Genomic DNA, 23,750 nt, shown 5'->3' on the forward strand with positions numbered 1-23,750 from the left:
AATTAAAAAGCCAACACTAAACTCTAGAACCAGATATTTCAACCCAAACCTTATAAGCAATCCATTCAACAATAAATAAATAAATAAAAATGAAAAAATAATCCCCCCAATAAATAAATAAATAAAAATGAAAAAAATTGGACAAAGCACAACCTTTTCTAATTTGTGCATATTTGATATTGTGTTTATTTTTGTTTTTCAAAGATTTTTTAAATTGTTTTTTTACTTGAATAAAAATTAAATTAATACATTTTTAAGTTATGATGTAAAAAAATAAAAATATTTTAATATATTTTTAATTAAAAAAACATTTTTACAAACACTAAAACCAATCAAACAATGTCACAAACTTCAAAAACAAAAGCCCAAGATCCAATGCAAGAACATGAGCCCATAAACATCCAAACCCTCGAAAACCAATGGATCTCTCTCTTCCTTCACACAAATATTTACCCATCCACCACTGTCTTCTTATATAAAAAGTCTTAGGCTTAAACCCTCTCTTCACTCTCTTGATGATAGCTATCCTCTACGCGCAACCTCACCACACTCTATCCCGTAAACAGTGACCATATCCCATCACTCTGATTATTTTACAACTACTAACTTCTCTGATCTAAGTAATTCTTTTTTCTTCAAATCTTCATTTTCTGATCTTAATTCTTACCGACAGTTGTTTCAAATCTTCTTGCAACCTACTGAAGTAATGGCGGCAGAGGAGGTTGTGGCACCTGCTGTGATTCCAGTGGCGTCGGATCACAAGAGAAAGCTGGGAGATTTAGAGCCGGAAGTTCTTGAACAAGCTGAGCCAAGTCCGGTCGACGAACAGGAGCCTGAAGTGACTGAGAAAGCTGATGACGTGGAGGATGGTGGTTCGCCTGAGACTAAACGGCTAAGGATTGATGAAAGCAAAACCGATGGGTTAGGTAATTGAAGTTTTTGTTTTTAGGGTTCGGTTTTTCTGTTTATGAATATGCATTTATTCTTCGAAATTATTCAGTCATTTCTTATTTATTTTATTTTTATGATTTTATTTGGAAATGAATTATATTATTCTTGTTTTTTTTTTTTGTGTCAATAAAGTAATTTCTTAAGAAAAAGAAATATTCTATCAAGAAAAAAAATGTAATTTTGGTTGGTGCGATTTTTTTTCTTTTCAATAATGGGTTTTGTTTAAATCTTGATTTTTTTTATTTTGTTGAAAATGCTATAAAAAAAGAGTGGGGGTGGGTTCTAATGGGTTTGTTTTTATTGGTAATAGCCAGCGAAAATGGTTTCAAAGGAGACAAGTCAGATGAACGTGCAAGGGAAGAAACTGAAGAGCAGAGTGTTGAGAATGAGCAAGAGAAGGATGATAATGTTGAGCCTCCATCTGAGGAGGTACTGGAAACAACTGATAAAGAAGAAACAAATGCAGTTATTCCGGAGACTGATAATACCGACCAAGCTACTGTTGATGGTTCCAAGGATGAGGATGCTGAGAAACCGTCTTTAGAGGATGCTGAGCAACCGTCTTTAGAGGATGCTGAGAAACTGTCTTTAGAGGATGCTGAGGAACATCTATCTGAGGATCAAACAACATCGCGCAAAATTGAGGTTCCGAATGACAAGGTGTGCTAACCAAGCCTTTTCTTGTAATAGTGTAATGATATCTGGTCAAGCTTGTTCAGGTAAAATGCTGGGGAATTGGTAATGATATGTGAGTGAATGGAATGAATTTTTTTTTATGATAATGAAGTCATTGTTTCTAAAGAACAGGAGATGTTGACCTATCTGTAGAAGGTAGGGAAGGACCATTGTAGAAAGTGCAAAAAAGTTATTTCTGCTACAATAAATTGTGATAAAATAGCATGGTGCTTCATTTGGAAAACCATACAGTCACCCAGAGTGGCCAAACTTCAACGTATCACATTAAATCCAACAAAATTCCTCCATTAACAGAATAAGCCTAAGGCTTATTTAGGTTGACATATAGTAAACTTTCCTAAATGAGTGGGTTTGGGCATAGTTTAATTGCTCATTAGCGCTATCTCCAACTTAAGAGAGTGGCATGATAATTCTAGCACATCATTTGTTCATGCTGCTTAAGTTGGGGCAATTGGATAATATACTGTCCCATTTTATTAAACAGTTTATGAGCGTGATATGTAGGTGATACAGTTGCTTTGTTTTTGTTTCCCTTTATATATTGTTGAGTTCTCTCTCAAAGATTATTCTGAAACAAAGGTTTAAGATACATATGTAAATGCTGGGACAGGTTGGGGTTCTAATTGGTAAGGGTGGAGATACTATACGTTACCTGCAATATAATTCTGGAGCAAAAATTCAAATCACAAGGGATTCTGAAGCTGATTCACAATCCACAACAAGGCCAGTGGAATTAATAGGGACTTTAAGCAGTATAAGAAATGCTGAGAAGCTCATCAATGCAGTCATTGCAGAGGTACTGAAATGGAATTAACTTGGCATTGTTTTCGACGATTACATGCTGTTTTTTTATTCTCTTACTTTGGATATCATGTTGCAGGCTGATGCTGGGGGTTCCCCATCTCTTGTAGCTATGGGCCTTGCTAGTGGTGCACAAACTGCTGGAGTGGGAGATCAGCTGGAGATTCCAGTTCCCAATGAGAAGGTTAATTTATGATTTTTGTTGGATGCATATCTTGTTAGTTGTGTTTTTCAACTATGCTGATGTAAGCTTGTTTCCAGGTTGGTCTAATTATAGGACGGGGTGGGGAAACCATCAAAGGTCTTCAAGCCAAATCTGGGGCTCGCATTCAGGTAGTTGATGTTACTGGCCTTGACCTTTACATCATCCCCATAAAATATCAGTATGACTGGTCCTTACAACCTTGTTTTCTTCAGTTGATACCTCAACACCTTCCAGAAGGGGATGGATCTAAAGAAAGAACAGTACGTGTAACTGGAGATAAGAGGCAAGTTGAGATGGCCAGAGAAATGATAATGGATGTCATGAATCAGGTTTGTTTTCACATTACCTTTTTCTCCTATGTAGAATATACTGCAAATTCTCTGTAATTTTGGTTGCTTCAAGAGGACTGCTATGTTGGCATCTTTTTCTGAATTGTTGTGTTGATTCCATTAAATTAAGAGCATTTGATTGGCCTACATCTAATTTTGTATCGGAACCTTTTTGATGGTTGAGCTTTGGATCTGTATCATTGCATGCACCAAATACTGCTTTCTTTGGTTCCTTGAGGCATCAATTCATGGCTGGGATCTCATGAGCTGATTTTGTGAATCTATTTCAGTAGTATAACCTAATACTAATTTAGGATTTGTTCTATCTTGAAATATTCTGTGTAGGCACTGCGTCAACAATGGGTCTAAATGTTTGCACTCTGATCTGTTGCTGTCTAATTGCCTAATACGTTTTCTCTCTTAGTAACTTGCCAATTTGATGTATTAATAGTTACTTTGTTTGTGTGGATTATTTTACTGTACCTGGGCTGCCTAGTCCCTGATTTGTTATTTGAAGGTTCAATGTCTACCTAGATTTGCTGCCTGTGCGAATATATGGAAGACATTGTAGTCGTGAATAATCATTTGACAACATCCTGTCCAAGATTTTTTTTTTATAGAATATAAATTTTATACCAGACTGTTCCTTTATATAGGGAGATGTTTATTCAGCTTTTGTTTAGGAAATCGAGTTCTGGGCTGATTCAAGTTCATCTTTTATTCGACTATGCATGAATTAGTTTGAACTAAATTATTGGAGCTGAGGATTGTATGTTTTGCTTTTCCAAAGCCAGATGCAATTGCATTCATGATTTCTTTTGTTTGTATGTTCGAGTCACTATTCATCCATGTCAAGAAGAACTGTTCTATAGTTTTCTATGAGAGCTAGAGCTTTAATTACATGACAGAATAGAGTTTGTGGTATTGATGAATGATCCATTCCAAGGTCACTTGAATGCTCTTAGGAAGATGTATATTCCATCCAAGATGTCGGTTGCCATGATTTATTTGTGTTCAAGGTGCCGATTTCGAACTGGTTGACTTTAAAATGCAGATTTGGCTTTTGCCTTTCCCATGGGGTCAGCATTGCTTTTTTGGTGTAGCAATAGACAGCCACTATTCACTGTCATCCACTGAAGAGAGATATCAGGCATTAAATTTCGCAATTGCAGGATGGTAATAGTTGGTAAGATTGCTTTGAGATTTCGAAGTTACACAATAATAATTACATAACCTTACCACTCATCAGTACCCCATGTTCTGTGCATGAGACACATGTTGGAAGAAAGTATAATGCCTGGTGAAGTCCTTGTATGTGAAGTTTTTATTGCAACGACACTTATCAATCCACATCTGCTTCTGTGCTGAAACATTTGAGGAATATTTTATATGCTCTATGATTTTCCATAAGCTGCATTGGAGTGGCTACAAAAGCATTTTCAGCTAGTAAAGATCACTGGGAATATGCCTTGTATTTTCAACAATCTACTCTACTGATTTACCTGACATGATTTGATCGTTTTGTGGTATCTCTAGGATTTTAGGATCTGCATGAGTTCTGATAATATACATTGAATTGTTATTCCTAGTTTATATGATGTCTGAGTGCATGTCTTGATCATCATGAGTGTGTAGAATAGAACTTGATATGATGTTATCTTAACCATGCAATTTTTGCACCAGTTTTGCTGACTACACAAGCTTCTCATTTTGTAATCGGATTTTGTTTTTGCAAGTTGTGGGTTTCATTTTCATTTTCAACTGTAAACTGCCAGCATATAAATCTGTCCACAGTAACTTCCAAACAAACCATGCCATTTTGTCATTCTTAGTCTTTTCTTCAGTAGAATATATTTGAATATGTAAATTCTCATTTAATCATATAATATGTCTGGAATTCATGTCAATCTACGGTAAAAGGGTATCTGAAATGATTTAATTCAAGGGAATGTAAGAAGCTGCAATGCATGGAAGGAGGTGGTCCATTGACTGCTCAGTTTATCTATTAAAAAATTTCTTTATTTGATTTTGTTAGATAGAAATGTCCTTCAGTGGTAGAAAAGAAATGTTAATTGGAATATCCTTGCACCCATACATATTCAGAAACTCGCACAAAATTGGTTCATGTGACATCGAATAATGTTTCATGGTTCTCATTGGGCCTTCTTCTCCAGCTTGGACTTCATTAAACCTCAATGGCCCTTGGATTCTATAAATTCAGCATGTTTTGTGCACTTGTTCACATCTATATTACCATGTTTCCTTTTTATGATGATGCTTTGCTTTGTTTATGTTACTGGCTACTGGGTTGTTATTCAATTTGAATTGAATTGACTTCAAGAAAAAAAGGAATTGAAGCATGATTCTCCCTGCTTTTATTTTTAATTCCCTTATATTTTACGTAGTTTATTTTTTATTCTGTCAAACTTGCATGCCTTTTAATATTCTCATGAATTGTGACTTGGTCTTTGTGGTGTTTTGCTTTCAAAAGTTGATGTGGTTTTCTCCGTAAAGACTCAAAAGCCTTCTCTGTAGTCTTTTTCTCGTGTAATTGAAGTTGGTTCTGTTCACTAATTTCTTATTTGTCATTTGCTTTGATAGACTGTGAGGCCATCAACTCTCTCTAGCAGCTTTAACCAGCAGCAGTCCTATCGACCCCGTGGACCCACAGGCCCAGCTCACTGGGGTCCTCGTGGTCCTCATTCAAACCAGAAAATGCCATATGATTATCAGCATCGGGGTCCATATCCATCCCATGGTTCGCAGTATCCTCCAGCTTATGGTGATTATCCTCAACATATGGCCCCAAGAAGTAACTACAGTTCTGGTTGGGAGCAAAGACCTGCTAATGTGCAGGGCCCTCACACACATACCAGTGGCTATGATTACTATAGTCAAGGAGGTCATGCATCTGATCATCCAGTTTCTGGCCCAATGCCTACTCCCATTCCTGGGCCTGCTTCTCGTCATTCCCCTGCCCCTGTTATGGGTGGACCTCCATCCCAGGTAAATTACAGCTATGGACAGTCCCATGGTCCAGATTATGGGCACCAAGCTCCCTATTCCCAGGCAGCCCCTTCTCACCAGAGCTACGGGCATGGATATGATGAACCGAAGTATCCTTATGGGTATGGAAGTTCACAGCCAGCTTATTCGCAGGCTGGCAACCAACCAGGCTATGGTGCTCAGCAGCAATATGGCAAGCAGCCATCATTTGGAATGCCATCACAGGGACCACCTCCCCAGTCATATGGTCCTCCTAGGCCTGGTCAACCAGGAGATATGTCTTATCAAGGTCCTATGCAATCAAGTCAACTGTATGGTCCAAATGCACCACCACCACTGCAACAGCAGTATCCATATGCATCGAGTGGGCCCATGCAGCAACCCTATCCTTCTTATGGGTCCGGATCAGGTTCCGATGGGTATAATCAGGCACAAACTGCATCTGGCCCAGGCTATCCTCAGCAAGGTGGCCAGCCTGTTCCTACACCTGGACAGCCTGGTGGACAAGCAGCAGCTGGCTATGCGCAAGGTCCTGCTGGGGGCTATGGGTCATATCCATCTGCACAACAAGGTTATCCTGAGCAGCAAGCTGCAAACAATGCAGGTTATGGCTATCAAGGGTCTCAAGATCCTGCTTATGGTAGTGCCCCTGCATATGGTGCACCAGCCAGCCAGCAGGGTTATGCTCAACCAGCACCAACTCAACCAAGCTATGATCAGTCAGTCCCACAATCTGCTGGTTATGGAGCTGCTCCGGCAACTGCTCCAGTTGGTTATGGGAAAACTGTGTCTCCACAGCCTGGCTATCCTCAATATGACTCAACCCAGATGTATGCTGCGCCACGCTGAAAGTGATATTTTGTAGCTTCCTTGTAGGTGGATTTGTGTTGGTGACGTGCTGGGCATTTGCGATTGATGTTCTAGATTGTCCGATAGATTTAGCTTTGGACATTTAGGTCAATTTCTGTTTCTGATAGTAGAATGAACTTCTAAGCCTTCGCTCATCTTAGTTTGTAACAAGATGATGCTCCTATTTAATGCAGCTCAAGTTCAAATTTCTCGGTTACCTGTTTGGTGCTCTTTCCCTTGTTTCAAAACGCATGCATTGATTTATTATCAATGCATGCGTTTTGAAACCAATCATAAGCACAGCGGGAGACATTGCTGCTGCTAGGAGAAACCAATCAACAAAGAAGAGCTTTAAATATATGTTAGCAATGTGCAGAAATTCCTCATTTTGGGGGCAGGAAGTGAATGTTCATAAGCTCTCTTATACCTGCAGGCTCTGACTGGGTGTTCAAGGCAGGATGGTTCGGTTTCTTCTCTGCGTTTCGAAGAGTTGGGAGGATGTATTTCCTGAATAAACACGTAAGAATTACAGATTGGAGGTGGCAAGCCTCTATGTATGGTTCACGTAGTTCCCATACCGAGCCTCTAGTCGAGAGATTTAGCTAAAATTTTACTTCAAATTATTTGTCCAATATTAGCTTCTCATAGTGTTTTTTCTCAAGATCAAATTGTCTTCAAATCCGGTTTAAACTTACTTCTAGTAATAAAAACTAGGTTATTGCAAGCATGTGATTTGCTGCGGGTCATGCCAATATTTTTCTTACCATAAAAGATTGTCCATTTTTTTTTGGCATGGTCTGCTTGTGAAATATAAGAACTCCTTACAAAAATACATGGAGAAGTTATCTTAACATCATCTAATTGATTTATTGAGTTTAAAAATAAATTGGTAAAAATATAGTTTGATTTTTTTTTTAAGATATTTTTTTTTAAAAAAAATATTGCCTTTGTAACTTAACCTACCAAATCTATGATCCGGATAATGAACTTCACTTAGTTTAATATTTTTTTAAATTATCATTTTCTTAATTATATGATTAAAAAAATAAACATTTATAAAATTAAGCACCAATCAAATGTTACAATATTTATTTGAGACCATAGTAATCCTATAAAAAACAAATCGAAACAAATCATGAAAACCGAACAAAATCAACCAAATATGAAAGGATAAAATTAAAAAAAAAAAACAAAAAAATCTACTAAAACCTAATATTGAAAGATAAAATTGAAAATAATAATAATTGTGTACCAATCAAATATCATGACATTTATTTACAAGATCACAATAACTACATAAAAATATAAATCGAAACAAATCATAAAAACTAATTAAAAATCAATCAAATATTAAAAATTAAAATAAATTAATAAATAAAAACACCATTAAAAAATAAAATTAAAAAAAATCACCTCTCAGAATAAAAAAAAATCCCAAGCGCACAATCCCAGGTTACCTGACTTTTTGCAAAAGCCTAGTCTTGCAGGCTTGGAACAAGCCCCCTAGACTTTGTTTATTCCTTTGTTCTTGCAGCCCGCTCATATATATTTTTTTTTTTTTAAAAAAAAAAGCAACACACTTTTTGCTGCCTTCAAACACCACAATGATGGTTTTTAAGGTTGAAAATTCATCTTTTAATCAATTTTTACTAAAAAAAAATACACTATATAAACCACCCTAAACCCTAAACTACCTAAAAACCCAAAATCATCTAAAAAATAAAGATCAATCAAATCAAAAAATTAAGACAGAACAATCTCCTTTATAAGACATGTTTATTGACAAAACACACAACCATCAAATTCCTTTAGTTAAATAAAACCTTTTAATACTAAAAACAACAAGTTTTATTATAAAAAAATAGCTAAATGGATCACCTTTTCTCTTCAATGTTTCCAGACAAATTTCTCTCCTCTCTCTAACTCAACTCAGACTGAAAAAAGAATAAACAACTTTTTGACCAAAATGCTAAAGTGAAAGTAGTTTTAATTTTTTTTTATTTTTTTATTTTCATCTATTTTTAAAGTGTAATCTCTTCTAATTAGACTATAGAACATCAATGAAAGGAAAAAGAAGTTTGAAAATGTGAAAAAAAGATAATAAGGACCTAAATGTCTTTAAATTCGTTTATAACTTCTTAGTAGTAAAAATAGTAAGCAAATTAAAAGGATAAAATGAGATATTTGAAAGAAAAAAAAATATGGAAAAAAATTACTAATTAAAAGGATAATTAGTTTCAGGTACTAATTTATATTTATTTCTTATTCTTTTAGTTCAAGTACTCTATCTATCATGTAGATAGATTTCTTTCGTAGCCTGCCAATCCCAACAATCTGATCTTTCTTGAATCTTCACTTGGCTTATTTTGTGTTTTGCTATGACCAGACTTTCGAACATTCTAGAGCAGAAATGATCATTTGCTAGTGCTGGGAAAATAGATTCAAACACAATCTCAAAATTGTGCAAATAGAAGAAATAAGAACATTATGAGAAGAAAGACACCACAACGTTTTACAGGGTTCGTTCTCAAGCCTACCTTCACAGGTGATGACAGAGCAAAGAATTCACCACCTAAGACGGCTCAAGTATCCCTAGCCGTCTCCATCATTGGTTTTTCAGCAAAGGAAATTTGAACAATGTGTGAAGTCAAGCTTTGCAGCTTTCTTGAGGTCTCAATACAAACAATCCCAGCAGATTTGAAATGTAAATACCTGTGAGGGAAAATTCAATTGTAAAGTGCATAATCAAAAGCAAGAGACAAAAGAAACTTCTCTAGGCAAAAACCAATATATGTATAGCAGGTCAGGATTCGAAGACTAAGCAAAATTGAAGCATTTTGTAGAACAAAGTTTAGTAGTACCTTGTATACCTTGACCTTTGAAACATTAAACCAGTAGACTGTTATGAACTCCTTTTCAAATTGTACTAACTCTCTTCGTCTACAAGAACAGTTGATTCGTTGCCAATTCCAACATCCATCAAAGTTGCCATCTCATCATCAAGCAATATCGGCAGAGGGGAACCCTGCTTTTTTTTTTTTTTTGTCAATTAGTACTTGACGTTTTTGTTTCTCAAAGCTAGTGGAAAGTTCAAAGGACAAAAAAGAACTACAAAGAAGAATATTTATTGCCTTCACTTTTTTGAAAAAAACATTTCCATTGGTTCTCCATACTGAAAGTATAGTCTAGACTCAAGACATTGTTTGAGACATTATGCTCCCACTTCTATTTTCTTATTACAGCTTTTTGGAAAGAGAATAATTGGCTTCCTTCCTCACTCAAAATTTGAAAGCATGGTATCTCAAAAATATGGTGGGGGACAAAAAGTAACAAGTAACCGAGCAAAAGCAGATTTTCTATGTTCTCCTTTCCCTCTTGGTTCCTTCGTTTTTTCCCTGATAAGAAAAATGTTTAAAGGGACAGAGGGAGTGCAACCCAAGGAAAATGAAAGAAGCTCACACAAAAGGTGCATCTTTCTTCTTTATAAATGCAATAAATCCTTGTCAATCTTCTCTAGAAGAAATATGGAAACAGGGTAAGATTGAAAAATACAATCTATAAGCCTCTTAAAGGTTGAGAACTTGTGGTAAAGAATGACCAAATACAATGAGAATCTAAGCTACTGTACTCAATGACCAATATTCCAAGGGTGTTTATCATCATGAACAGAGATTGTGATCAAGAACAAGGAGTGTAGAGACAAACCTCTTCTTGAAGAAACAATTTTGGCCTAATGGACCCAAGCTTGAAAAACGTTTCACAAAGAATCTTTAGCTTCCCAATCTAAAATGATTTACATACTTCAATTAGTCTTAAAATATCTACTCAAACATGTTACTTTATATAAAAGGATGAGAACATCACCGTAGTAGCAGCTGGCAGTTTCTTTGTTAGTGGAGGTTTCTCACCAATAGATGGAGCCACAGATTTAAGGGTGACAGCTGCACTTTTATTATATTATTTAAACATGTATACAGTAAGTGCATTCCATAAAACTATTGGATGAGAAAACGTAAGGATACATACACAGGAGTCCAGAAGCCATCTTCTGAGGGCCTGTTGTTCCAACCGATGACCTTTCATCTTCAATGCCATGAAAATTCTTCAGCTCAACAAACCTGTAATCAAGTTGAGGCTGATTATCAGCAGGAAGTAAGGTGTTACTGAAATGATAACCATCATATCCATTGAGAAGTTTAGTGGCATTTGCATTTTAGATGAACTGACAACATCTATTTGGATGAAAGCTTACAGAACTAAGACTACCTGGGATGCTGTTTGATTTCATCTGGATTTCCATGCAACTTTGACATAACTAAGCGGACATACCTGCAATAAATATTCAGAACAAATAAGAAAACCTTAGTAAAAGATGAAAAACTAAGAATTGAAATCATCAACATGCAAGAAAACGCCAGAATGGTAAGACAATTTGCTATGTAAAAGCACCACACAATTCTTATTAAAGGAAAATAACACATTGGTGCACAAGAGAATATACCGGATCTCAGACTCCTTTCTTTCACGAGTGCTTACCTGAGAGGCATGGTGGATGATACTATGTCAGACCCACAACAACCTCACCAAGAAAAAAAAATTGGTTACATAGTACTCTGAAGTTTACCTCACTTCCATTCAAGATTTCAACTTTTGCTAATCGTGCAACCAAAACAAATCTTGGGATACCTCCTCTTCCAGGATCAGCAATTGGGTTTTCAGAAAGCCTGATGTCCTGTAATGTAAACAAGAAATATGAGAGCGAAGGCTAATTATCACCATAGAATACAGCGGACGAGTCTTAAAATTCACAAATTTTGGAATGTACTTTTTCTATGTTGCCCATTTTTCCATTCCTGAAAAAGTTCGTGCCTACTTTGCCAAGGAAAAACCATCACAACAAGAAACTGTCCTTTGCTTTTAAAAATCCAAGAGTAGAAAGCACCAGTAGGTTTTTTTTACAAAAAAAAACAGAAAAATGAAATCATCATCATCATCATCATTTTGGTTAATCAAGAAGTAATTGCAAGATGGGAGTAGAAAAAAAGGGCACGACCACGAAACATGAGGAGGAGGGAGAAACATGCTCGCCTATACATTGGTCCTGCATTCTATCAACTTGTTCTCTCAGATAGAACTATCCACTTTGCCAAACCAAAAATGGATAAAAGGGAGGGAGAATTTCCAAATTTTTCTCCACAACTTGGAAATATCATAACAATGCACACACCAAAAGAAAACATATCGAATAACAAGTGATATTTCTATGAATCATCTGTTTTAGGAGCTACTAGACTGAATTCATAAAACATAGCAGTAATGTGTTATATGCTTCCTAATCTGATATGGAGCAGATAATAAAGATTCACATCATCCAGAACTAAATAAAATTTTGCAAAGTATTCTATAAATTAGCATTGTTGGACTAAAGTTCTGCGCTGTAAAACCATCACTTACCCAAATAAGATAATATCATCAAACTGTAGGTGATAAAGGTGTGCCTCCGTGGATGTTTAATATTGCCTTCAAGTTTAAGACATTTATATGAAATAGGGATGGGTACTTTTTTGGAACCTACTTTTTTGTTGAACTAGGTTTCATGTTCTAACACTCCAGCTCTACATGAACATTACCAATACACATGTAGCTCATCAATAGCAGTACTATGTTACATGCGTCCTAATCTTGTATACAGAAAATAATAAAGTTTCGCATCATAGTCTTACAATCAATTTAGGAAATGAGTTCAATGAGTCTACAGAAGCCAGATCATCAATGTTGTTACCTCCTGAAGCAAAAAATGAGTAAGATCAGAAAATTTTGCACAATAGATAAAGGAAGCATCATAGCATCAAAAAGTTTTAACTAATTACCCAGAAGAAGGCAACGTAAATTTTGAAAAGGAATACAGCTTTGATCATGAGATTCATCACCACCAACCAATTTGTCTATTGTATCATGATCAGGATAAAAGATATGGTTCAAATTGTTCTTGTTTAAATGAAGTTCCTCCAAACTGCACATAAACCATGTTGTAACTTGTGACCATAATCGAGTCCTTCGGCAAGCCCAAATTGAAAATCATATGCTAAAATTGCAGATGGACTAACATAACCTTTCTCACCTTCTTAATTGAGAAAGCTTTACAATTTCATTCCATTCAGCTATACAATTCTCTTCCAAATTCAGTAGCCGCAAAGAATCAAATCCATGAACAATGGATGAAGATGCTGTCTAGAAAATGGAAAATCAAATATAAGCATGATGTTGCAAAATCAACGATTAGAGGTTTCTAGTGTATAAAAGAGCTTCACAGCTTGTTATAATTTTGAAGGTATATGTAAGTCTTGTTAAGTTGCTAATCTAAACAATTCTCCAGATGTAACTTTTAGTCATTAGTACGAAGAATTAGAGGGATACCATGTTAAGTCTCTCCAAAGATTGTTGCTCTCTTTTTCTTCACTCTTGCAACAGAGAATGAGGCTAACAGGATTCTACATCCGAGAACAGCGGTAGAAATCCAGACTTGGTGGGAGTGACCGATAGTGATATGGGGTGGGACTTATAGGATTTCCTTCAGGAAGTTTTTGGGCTTGATTGGTCAGTTTATCATTGCATGTATGAATTATGTCCTTATTTCATTCTAATGGGAATTAATAGGGGCAGTTTCTGAACATGGATGATCAGACAAATTAAAAGGTAGAGTATGAGTGAGCAAACTCCTGTCAAAGACAAGCTTGATTGAATTCTTATATTGGTTAATAAAATAGCAGTCTTATATGAGCCCAGAGTTGAAACATATTATCCATCCGCTTAAGAAACAAAGTAGGATATTCAACAAACCCAAAGTTGAAACATATTATCCATCCGCTTAAGAAACAAAGTAGGATATTCAACAAATACTACCTTTATTGCATTTATGCCATTTCCCATCAGATGTAGCTCCTCAATTACTGGCAATAAATCTTTAAGCACTTCAATCTGCAACAACAAAATTACACTTAGCTTGAGAGTTTTTCTTAAATTCATATATAGGGAAAAAATTGAACAAAAAAACTGATTCACCTGTGTCCAATTTATGCCAGTATTGTTTAAAACTAAAATGTGGATGCTTTTTAGTAGTGGTAGACCAACAATCTCATGGGACATTGAGTTGTTAGACAAATTGAGTGCTGCAAGAGAAGGTAATTGTTCACATATGATGCCAACATCCTGCAAGGATTAATCCAAACAAGAGATGATGGTTATTCAGCAAAAGCTTCACAATTATTGAACAGTCATGCAGAAAAAGGATCCAGCAAACACATAGAAATTCCTAACACTAGGTCAATCTTAGAGTTGGAAAAAATATAAATCAAAATCATCATTCAATTCAGAAATGAAATTATCAAACTAATTCAATATAATAAAAGAATTATGTTTTTGAGCACTTCCAAATGTAGTGGAACATTTAGCTATTAAAGACTCAATAATGAAGAGTCAAGTTTCATCAAATGGTTTATTTTTCCATCACATACAGTAGAAATGGTTTCTCTTCCAGTCTTCCCCCATCCTTGATTGTAGCACCCTTGAAGTCAAAAGTGTTGTTCTTCCTTTTGTTGCCTTTTCTCTCCTGCATTGCAAAGCTGTCTCTTCACTCTTCTGCAGGTTTATCCCCTTAGTTTGCTTAGTTTTGTCTCCGAGTCTAGTATCTTGATGTGGTCCGCTAGTTTGGTAGTGGTTTGTTTTGCTTTCTGTTTACAGTTTCAGTTGTTTTGTTTCCAGTTTCCATTTCATTTTGTATGATTATGTTCTCTTGTCCACTGTAATTTCCTTTTTCCTTAGTTGCTTGGTTTTTGCTTCCAAAGTGTTTAACGACCTTCCTTCAACTTATTAAATGAAAAAATACAGTAGAAATGGTTTATCATTATTGATTTTTAGTTTCTGATTGTTTGCAATGCATAGCAGAACACATTACACTATATAGCATACTACATGCAAACTCAAATAACCTAAGCAATTCAGAGAATAAAATTAATATCTTAACCATAAAAGAAACAACTAATAGATATCACAGAAGTGAGGATATTCAGTTACAAGCAAATATACTGTCATGTGAGAAAATAAGTATGATAATAAGATGATTTTAATTCTATTTTTTTAATCAATAATTGTGACCTGAACAAGTACTCTTTGATAGAAACCAAAGTATTACGCATGTACAGATGGCATCTAAAATTACTTATTAGCACAATCTATAATTAGCTCAAAAGACATTAGCAGCAAATTGGATTAGCACAATCTAAAATTCAAAAAGCAGAAAGCAGTACAGGAAATGCAAGTTTCTGGATTTAAAATCTCTTCTGTGGAAAAAGAAAGTAGCATCTGATAGGATGCAAAATATTACCTTCCATTCTGAAAGTAAATTTCCAGTCAAGTCCAGTTGCTTTAGATCTGGAAGAGAACCATTAAAAAAGTATAAGATGTAACATAAACAATTGCATTATTAATCATTCTACTGAATTATGAATTGACAACCCCACCCAAATATGATGCATTGGGAATTTGAAAGCAGTTCTTACATTCAACATTTTTACATAAAGTGGTTGCTCTCTGGACTTGGATGAGGCCATGACTTTTAGCATTCACTAAACAATGGCACCTAAGCTAGTAATGGATAAATAAAAAATCATAAAGGCAGCAACTGGGAATCTGAGAAACCAACTTACTTGGCACTATATTTCTGATTTCATTAGGGGATCCCGGATTGCTAACACCCAAATAAGAAAGGGAAGCACCAGTCAATTCTTCTAATCTACTTAGCTTATCTTGAATCTTCTCTTTACCAACAAGTTGTACAGATACCCTTTTGTTACTAGCTGAAAGCACATACATTTCATCTGCACACAAATCCAAACTTTAGTACCCATTAGCATTCTTTTCTTTATCAAACACACAAAACATTTACCCTCTTTATCCAAGTACAAAAAGATTCAAACTTTAGAATCCATTGACATTATTTGTCAAGCAAAACGACAACTTTCAAAACTGAAAACGACACAAAACTGGGATATTACATAAAGAGAACACATACCCTCTTCTTGTAAGTGAAAAGAATTCAAACTTCACTACCCGTTCTCATTCTTAGCTAAGCAATACTACAATGCCCAAAACTTAAAAACGAAACTAAAAGTAATAATTACATAAAGAAAAACCCAAGAAGAAGCAGACATACCCTCATCTTCTTGAGTTGGTTGGTCTCTGTATCTGATATAGAGAGCTTCTATAAACGAAATGCCCGCAGTCAAATTCTGGGCTCGAACGAATGACCCAGAAAGTTGAGACCTTGCTTCGAAGTAACGGACTCCATTCAATGACCCGTCGTGTTTGGCTTCTCCATTGTCCCAATCGACACCGACCCATGTGCCAGGATGGCCTTCCACGGGTCCTATGTACTTGACGGTACCGATTCGGCGTGGATCATTGGTTGAATGGACTCGCTGGTCAAGTTTGAAGGTGCTCGAATCAGAGGAGCTTTGCATTATTCTTTCGGTGTGAGTGACTAACTACTGTTTGCTTCGCAGTTCGCACGGCAGAATCTAATATTGCAGCGAGCTTATTAAGGAGTCATTTGATATCTTTGCCAGTTTCTTTTTCTGTTTTCGTTTTCTATTTTTCAGAAAACAAAAAAACTGAAACTTGTGTAGCTGTGTTGGTGAAATTAAAAATTAAAAGAAAATATTTGTTCAATTAATTTTAAAGTGTATAGGTAGGTTTTAGGTTTGTTTTTTTAAGTTTTATAAATTTTAGGGCTATTGGAGATTTATATGGTTGTTAATTTTAGGACCGGTAAGATTAGTCAAGATACGCGTAAGTTAACCAAAACATTCATATTAATAATAATAATTAAAAAAAGTATAGCAGAAAGCCAAGAATATAGTATATATTTTTTTTTATGTTGTAGTTTTTTCAAACCTTTTTTTTATATAAACAATCATAATTATAAATAAAAAAATTAATGTATATATTTAATTAAATAAATTAAAAAGTATACATGCAATTAAAATAAATTATAAAATTTGATTTTTAATAAATCAAAATTAATCAACTAAATCTGTAATTTAAATCATGAACTCAATTAGATTTATTTTTTTATTTAATTATAAAATAACAAAAATATACATTTTTAGATAACCAACTAAATATCATACTATTTGTTTGAGTTCGTGATAAAGTTATAAATATAAAATGAAACAAGTTACTTTATCTAATTAAAAATCAATAAAATATTAAAAGATAAAACTAAAAAAAATACCAAGAAAAGTCCATCTAATTGAAAAAAAATCAAAACAATGAAAAAAGATTAAAAAAAAAAGAAAAAAAAAAACCTAGAAACGCGGGCATGATGGGCGTAGTGTGCTTGGGCCTAAAAAAAAGCTGTAGTGCATGGACGCAAGCAACTTGGGCACAAGATTGCTAATTTTTTTTATTTTTTCATAGGGCTTGATTTAGAAAAAAAAAATAGCAAGCAATACATCACCTACTCTACCCAGGTTTCAGTAACCTTTAGTCGCTAAAAAGTTAGGCAAAGGGTGTTTCATGCCCGAAAAATCTATTTTAATCTTTTTCTTTAACCTCAAAAAAAAAAACACTATAAAGACCTAGATAAATTTATTTATACCTTCTAACAACCCGGAAAATGGTCAAAAAACAAAAACTAACATGAAACCCAAAAACTTCATGTTATCATATATATATATTTTTAGACAATTTAAAGGTGAAAGAATACTTTAATAGAACTCATAAACACCAAAATTGATTATTTTAATGGTCAGGATCGTTATCAACCGTTGTTTTATTTCTCTAACACCAGAATTCAATGACTTTTTCTCTCCCATCTCAAACCCGGACAAAAAAAAAGAGAAATAAAGTTTTGGACTAAAACTAAAATTTTTAAAAAATATATTAAAGGGATGTAAAATTGGCATGTTGCAAACTAATAGGACCATAATCAACTTTTTTAGTCAATTTCGAAACGACTATTTAGTTCCTCTATGTTTTTTATATTTGTCTTTTATCTTTTAATTTTTATTGTTCCCCTTCCTTAACAAAATAGAAACAAATTAGCTTTTAATTTGGTCACAAAAGGATGCAATTAACAAAAAAAAATCTGATGACCAAAATGAAAAAAAAATTATTATGGAAAACTATAACGAAATGTAAGAGAGTGAACAATGGCATGATGAATCGTATTTTCTCATGCTTTTTAGATTTTCTTATAATAAAAGGACTAGAAATAAGAATTTAACATTTTTGTATTAAAAACTAATTACTAATTTTTAAAATTATGAACATAAAATACTTTTAAAAGAGGGTAATGTGAATAATATGCTAGAAGTATTGTTTTTTTCGAATAAATCTCATTACCATAATAAAATTGAGGGAAAACTACCTTGATCATCCTATAGTTAGGTCACTTTTTTACTTTGCATCTATTGTTTTAAAAATTACATTTTACATCCTAAACTTTATAAGTTCATAACACTTTACATCCTCGCTCTAGCGCTAGGGGCGGAAGTAGGAGGTGGCTGGAATGTTTTTTCCCTCCCGAACCTAATGTCTTAGCTACATCCTTGTATGATGCGCAAAAAAAATTCAACAAAAAAAGTTAAATTATTTACAAGATTTTCATTATATTCCAATTAATGACTAAAGAGCTCTTATATTCAATATTACAACTCTACCATTAAATAAAAAAACCCTGGCCACCATTTTAACCTTTTTTTCTTTTTTTTTTCTCTTGAATTGCACATATTTTTTATATAACCCTTCCAACATTGTATATATTATCCTTTAATAGGAAAATGATATACCCTGCCTAACTAGAAAATATGGTAATAGTCAAGAAACTATAGCTATATTCTTTCTAAGATTGATCAATTAGTTGACTCCACTGTAGGTTTTGAGCACCTAAACTCCTTGGATTTCAATTCTGGATATCATCAAATCCCCATACACCTAGATGATGAGAAAAAATAACTTTCATAGCTAAATAGAGAATATTTTGTTATAAAGTTATGCTCTTCGGGCTTAATAATGCATGAGCCACTTACCAGCGAATGATAAATAAAGTATTTAAGAAACAACTTGGGAAGATTATGGAAGGCATGTTGGCGAAAAGCATGACCTTTGAGCAACATATCTTGGACCTAGAAGAGGTCTTATCTATGTTTAGCCATCATCAGATGAAATTTAATCATTCTAAATTTATCTTTACCATTAAATGAGGAAAGTTTTTGGGTTTCCTAGTAAATAGCAAGGGAATCGAGCCTAACCTAGAAAAGATTTAAGCCATTCTAGATATGGCTCCTTCTCGATCAGTAAAAAAGGTTCAACAGTTTATAGGGAGACTAACAACCCTCAATCAATTTATATCTCGCTTGAAGAAGCATACTTTACCATTATTCAAGATATCTAAATGTCAATCAAATTTCATTGACATTGAGAAACATTTCCAACTTTGAGTAGACTCTATATTGTCAAAAGGCTTTTGAAGATATCCAAATTTCATTGATGATTGCTCATTTGAAGAGCCAATGAGCGCTTCTGAGTCCCCACTTGCAATAATTACTTTCCCCGCTAAACTAGAAGCTCTAACAAAACAATCCCTAATAATCCCCACCTAGGAACTGTGTTTTTTTACAGATCTTTCAATATTAATAAAAGTGGAGCTGAGATAATATTTCTAAGTCCTGAAGAAAAAGTATTTAAATATATGATTCATTTTGAGTTCCCAACCATAAATTACATATTAAAGTATGAAGCTTTTCTGGCAGGAGTAAGCCTTACAGAGGCTTTAAATGCATATCTTCTCCAAGTCCATAACAACTCCTAGTTGGTGGTCAGTCAATACCAAGTAATATATAAGGTCAAAGAACCAACCATGCAATAATATCTTCAAAAGGTTCAACCTTATTTCTCCAAGCAAGTTGCAAGCAAGAACATTTCAATTACTCGTATTTCAAGGGAAGATAACCACTGGGCATATCTCCTATCTAGGTTAACAAGCTTCAATCATGTAGATCTGTAAGTGGATGTCTATGTTGAAGTTTTGGAAAAATCAAATGTGGGTGAAGAGCTTATGGTTGCTCCCATCAATATTAAAAACGATTGAAGAACCCTTATCTAGCATTACATGTTTACTATAGGGCCACCTTTGAACAAAAATGTCTGAGATTTACCTCAGTCTCGGGTTAGCCTTATGTAAAAATTACCATTATAGCCTTGTCATGGCCTTTTGCTCAATGTGGGGTGGACATCCTAGGTCAATTCCCTAAGGCCACAAATAAAAGACAATTTGTCCTAATAGTTGACATTTATTTCACACAATAGGTAGAAGCAGGAGTGTTAACAAAGATTTCCAATAATAAAGTAATCTTATTCTTTTGAAAAAATATCATTTGTCAATTTAGGCTTCCCAAAGTATTAATAACTGATAATAAAACACAAATCAGCAACCATAAAATGAGAGAGCATTGTCAAAGGCTTTGCATTGATCATAGGCTCTCTTTAGCATAACATCTTCAAACCAATGGTCAAGCTGAACCGACTAACAAAGTTTTGCTTAATGGACTCAAGAAAAAAAAAAGAAGCTAAGTCAAAATAGGCAGAACTGCTAAATAAAATCTTGTGGGTTTACAAAACAACTTAGAAGACATTTACTAGTGAAACTCTATTTCTCCTTGTTTATGGAACCGAGGTTATGATCCTAGCTAAAATTGAGTGTCCAAACTATAAGGTAGTTTAATATACCTCATAAGAGAATGAACAAGACCTTAGAGCCAATCTAGATTTCTTAGAATAATTTCTCCAAGTGATGCCTAAAGGCCTCTCATCAACTCTCTAATTGATTGACTTGGTTTCCTTAGGATAATAACCATATAATCTTTAAGAGATTGATATGATATTTCCTAGGATAATAGCCCCATAACTCGTAAAGGGATTGACTTAGTCTTTCTAAGATAATAGCTTCATAACTCTTTAAAGGATGGTTATGAGATCTCCATAGAGAAATAACACCACAATTCTATAAGGGATTGAGTTGGCATTCATATAACAATAGCCTCATAATTTCTAAGGGATGGATATGAGATCTCCCTAGGGCAATAACCCTACAACTCTTTAAAGGAAGGGTCTAAGACCTCCCTGATGCAATGACACTAACCTTTAGATGATGTTTTAGGGCCTCTTATCAATTCGTTAAGGGATATGTTCACAGACAGCCATATTAAAGGAGCAAAATCTCCTGAAGAAAGGTATACATATAATCTATATTTCTTCTCGATTCCAAGCACGAGGCGAGTCCTATAAAGGTTAAACAAAGTTCAAATCTTGCCAAAATTCGAAGGCAAGATTTTCAAGATTTTTCTAATTATGAGTGTTGGACTCATACAACCTGCCTAGAAGATTTTCTCCTAAATATTTTTATAAATATAGGCTTTTGAAGATTTTTCTAAATATAGGCGTTTAAACCAAACAAATTGCCTAGAGGATTTCCTCCTAAATATTTTTCTAAGTATATTAGACTCATCCAGACTAAACAAGTTTACCAAATATTTCTCAATAAAAGCATGAAAATGAAAGAGTATTTTTCATAAAACTCTAGTATATTACAAAATGGCAAACCTCATAAGACCGAGGTTGTTTGCAAGGCTAAAAGAAGTTAGGGGGCTAAAGCTTAAATATCCAGGCCAGACTTCTTAGCAAAGTATTCTCTATGTTTGATAGTTGTAGCCCTAATAGGAAAGACATCTGCAGAGTAAGGCACAAGGACTGGATAGAAGGCAATGTTGATGTCCACTTACATTCCTCTTGACTATTTGAAAAAATACATATTGGACATGACAAACAATATCTTGTCCTCAATTATCTCAGTCAATGTTGTAGACCTTTAAAAAACTCGTGAAACTCCTCATAAAAGTTCCTCAAAGCCTCCAATCGCGCACAAGAGCTCTAAATTTCTTCCCTAATAGTAAAGAGCTTAACTCTCATAGCATTTTAGGATGTTTTCTTCTCAATTATCCCCTACTTCAGGGAGTCCACTTCATTAAAAGCCAGACAAAACTACTTTTTAGTGAAGCCCAGCTGAAGGACAACGTCTCTTATATCATCCTTCAATATTGTATAATTTACATTGAGGTTCCTTAGTTCAACCTTCACTGTAGTATTTTCATCCCTTAAAATTTGAAAGGCAATCTAGTATGACTTGTTCTTGGCAATGACCTCATTCACCTGTCTTCTCTCAATCGTCCATCGCCTCTTAGAATTAGTGCACATCATAAAAGTCTGCAAAAAATGATTGATAGAAACAATAGTCATAAAACTAAAATAATGAGGTTAAACAATAGAGTTTCTTACATTGAAACTATTTATCAAGTCAGGGCTAAATGATGGTTGTAGCTCTCATCATACATTATCAGGATGTTTGAAGGAACGATCAGAACCCTCTTCAAGTGCTTAACCACATATAGGCCATTCTTTCTTAGACCAAACCTCCCACCAATAACAACCTCCATAACCTACCTTTCTTCCTCAATTAAGGTGGGAAAAATATACGGTGCTCGATCAAGGCAAGGTTAGTAAGGACATCCTCAAACTCAGGTTGTCTAGCTTTCTAAAAAGCACCCTGAATAAAGGTCCCAACAACTAAAGAAGTCTCTACAACAGAAATCAGGGGTGAGGGTATTGGGATTGTCATGACAGAAGAGGCCTTTACAAATAAGGCTACAACGCTAAACTTCACAGGGATATATACCTTTTTTCTCTTAAACCAAGCAATAACACTCGCAATCACTTTAGGAAAGGTCAACTTTAGTTGATCCCCAACCAGAGAAGTAGTGGTTACCCTCATTTCTACAAGAGGAGTGGCTCTCATCATTGTTTCCTTAGGAACATTGTCTTTGGGAATAGAAAACTCATCTATGTTGATGGGGTCGTGTTCCATCTATACTCTAGTCCTAGCTTCACTTAAGTCAAAAAGATGAAGACCTTTTCCTCAATCCAGACAAGCTCTCCCCTGCAGACCTTGCTAAAGTTTCTTCTTCTTTTTCAGCTATTAACCCTACATAAAAACAAAGTTAGAAATAAGTACTTACATGTATAAAAACAAGTGATCAAAAGATTGTATACTTTGCAACAAGGCATGGTAATGCCTTTTATCCATCTTATTGACGTTGTACTCAATTGAGGTCGAGGCTAACGCAGTATAAGTTTTTTCCTCATCCGAGATCAGACAGGGCTTATTGTTCACCTTAAGAAGAGGTACTCTCTAATAGTGGGCACAACCCTATATTTTTGTATCCCATCCCATTATATCTCATTACCAGCCACTTTTCCTTTCACTTCTTGACATGTGTAAGCTTGCCTTGCAAGGTCCCCTTCATGGATTCATAAGCCCAAACAGACATAGGTCTAGTGGGCTGATTCATAAGCTCAAACAAATATAAGTCTCGTGAGTTACAAGACTTAGTATTCTTGGTTCAGTTACGCGGTAAGTCTAATCAGACATGGGTCTAGCAAGCTGTCAGACCCAATACTCTTGGGTTCAACTATGCACTAAGTCTAAGTATATATGGATCTGACAAGCTGTCAAACCCAATATCATTGGGTTCAGCTACGTACTGAGCCCAAGTACATGTGAATCTGCAAAGCTGCTAGACCTAGCAACTTTGGGTTCAGCTACGTGCTAAACTCAAGTGGATATAGGTTTGGTGAGCTGCCAAACCCAACAACCTTGGGTTCAGCTACTCACCGAGCTCATGTAGACATGGACCTAACGAGCTTTCAAACCCAACCTCTTTGGATTCAGCTACACGTTGAGCCCAAGTAAACATAGGTTTGAAAAACTATTAGGTTCAACATCCTTGAGTGTAACTACA

At 34.9% G+C, this 23,750-nt stretch overlaps 2 protein-coding genes across 4 annotated transcripts; one reads left to right on the forward strand and one right to left on the reverse strand.

Annotated features, from left to right (window-relative positions):
• Positions 1-397: 397 nt before the first annotated feature.
• On the forward strand, positions 398-7,054 carry LOC7455252 (uncharacterized). Of its 2 annotated transcripts, XM_024591307.2 has the most exons (8): positions 398-558; positions 674-926; positions 1,262-1,611; positions 2,258-2,443; positions 2,528-2,632; positions 2,710-2,781; positions 2,866-2,982; positions 5,584-7,054. In XM_024591307.2, the coding sequence occupies exons 2-8, from the start codon at positions 707-709 to the stop codon at positions 6,835-6,837; spliced, it is 2,304 nt and encodes a 767-aa protein (XP_024447075.2). In that variant the 5' UTR covers positions 398-558; positions 674-706; the 3' UTR covers positions 6,838-7,054. The 2 variants fall into 2 exon arrangements, with proteins under 2 accessions (XP_024447075.2, XP_024447074.2); XM_024591306.2 differs by having other exon boundaries at positions 469-926.
• A 2,171-nt stretch (positions 7,055-9,225) lies between these two features.
• LOC7475753 (tubulin-folding cofactor E) lies at positions 9,226-16,497 on the reverse strand. 2 transcript variants are annotated; one of them, XM_002325906.4, is made up of 16 exons: positions 16,049-16,497; positions 15,543-15,713; positions 15,221-15,267; positions 13,900-14,046; positions 13,741-13,815; positions 12,959-13,068; positions 12,708-12,850; positions 12,561-12,622; positions 11,462-11,569; positions 11,339-11,373; positions 11,104-11,166; positions 10,864-10,955; positions 10,702-10,778; positions 10,543-10,620; positions 9,708-9,862; positions 9,226-9,549 (listed from the first exon to the last, which is right to left on the reverse strand). In XM_002325906.4, the coding sequence occupies exons 1-15, from the start codon at positions 16,353-16,355 to the stop codon at positions 9,764-9,766; spliced, it is 1,614 nt and encodes a 537-aa protein (XP_002325942.2). In that variant the 5' UTR covers positions 16,356-16,497; the 3' UTR covers positions 9,226-9,549; positions 9,708-9,763. The 2 variants fall into 2 exon arrangements, with proteins under 2 accessions (XP_002325942.2, XP_024446730.2); XM_024590962.2 differs by having other exon boundaries at positions 9,699-9,862.
• Positions 16,498-23,750: the final 7,253 nt, after the last annotated feature.

This window comes from Populus trichocarpa, chromosome 19 (assembly GCF_000002775.5).
Source record: "Populus trichocarpa isolate Nisqually-1 chromosome 19, P.trichocarpa_v4.1, whole genome shotgun sequence".
Lineage (NCBI taxonomy): Eukaryota > Viridiplantae > Streptophyta > Magnoliopsida > Malpighiales > Salicaceae > Populus > Populus trichocarpa.